The following is a 367-nucleotide window of genomic DNA, read 5'->3' as shown; positions in this document are numbered from 1 at the left end:
TATCTTTATTTCTTTTTACCCCTCAAAATAAAGGATGAGAACAAAGTTGATTTCAAAAAAATTGTGAGTGACAATTGGATTGAACCACCAAAAAGAGAGCGGAAGCGCAAGTAAGGACAGCCTGTTCCATTTTATAGGTCCAGATTTATTCAGTGTTTTTTTGGATGTTATAATGTATGCTGATCTCCTTTATTTTATTTCCTTTGGGGACTTGTAGTTACTCAGAGTCTGAATACTTCAAGCAAACATTACGACAAGGAGGTCCTGCTAAACCAAAGGAGCCACGAATTCCTAGGATGCCTCAGTTGTAAGCTTCTAGACAAGCTGGTTACTTCTTTTTATATAGTGCTCTTTCTTAATCACTGAT

General features: G+C 36.5%; 1 protein-coding gene across 2 annotated transcripts in view; it reads left to right on the top strand.

Moving 5' to 3' along the window:
- LOC107468110 (ISWI chromatin-remodeling complex ATPase CHR11) overlaps window positions 1-367 on the top strand; it is an 8437-nt gene that overhangs the window by 6190 nt on the left and 1880 nt on the right. For both annotated transcript variants that reach the window (XM_052255389.1, XM_016087345.3), the window contains 2 exons: window positions 34-110; window positions 218-307. In XM_052255389.1, the coding sequence (XP_052111349.1) occupies window positions 34-110; window positions 218-307 (167 nt within the window). The remainder of the gene's footprint in view (window positions 1-33; window positions 111-217; window positions 308-367) is intronic.

This window comes from Arachis duranensis, chromosome 10, assembly GCF_000817695.3.
Source record: "Arachis duranensis cultivar V14167 chromosome 10, aradu.V14167.gnm2.J7QH, whole genome shotgun sequence".
Classification (NCBI taxonomy): domain Eukaryota; kingdom Viridiplantae; phylum Streptophyta; class Magnoliopsida; order Fabales; family Fabaceae; genus Arachis; species Arachis duranensis.
Note: the sequence above shows the minus strand (reverse complement) of the source record. Positions and strands in the feature narration are given on the sequence as shown.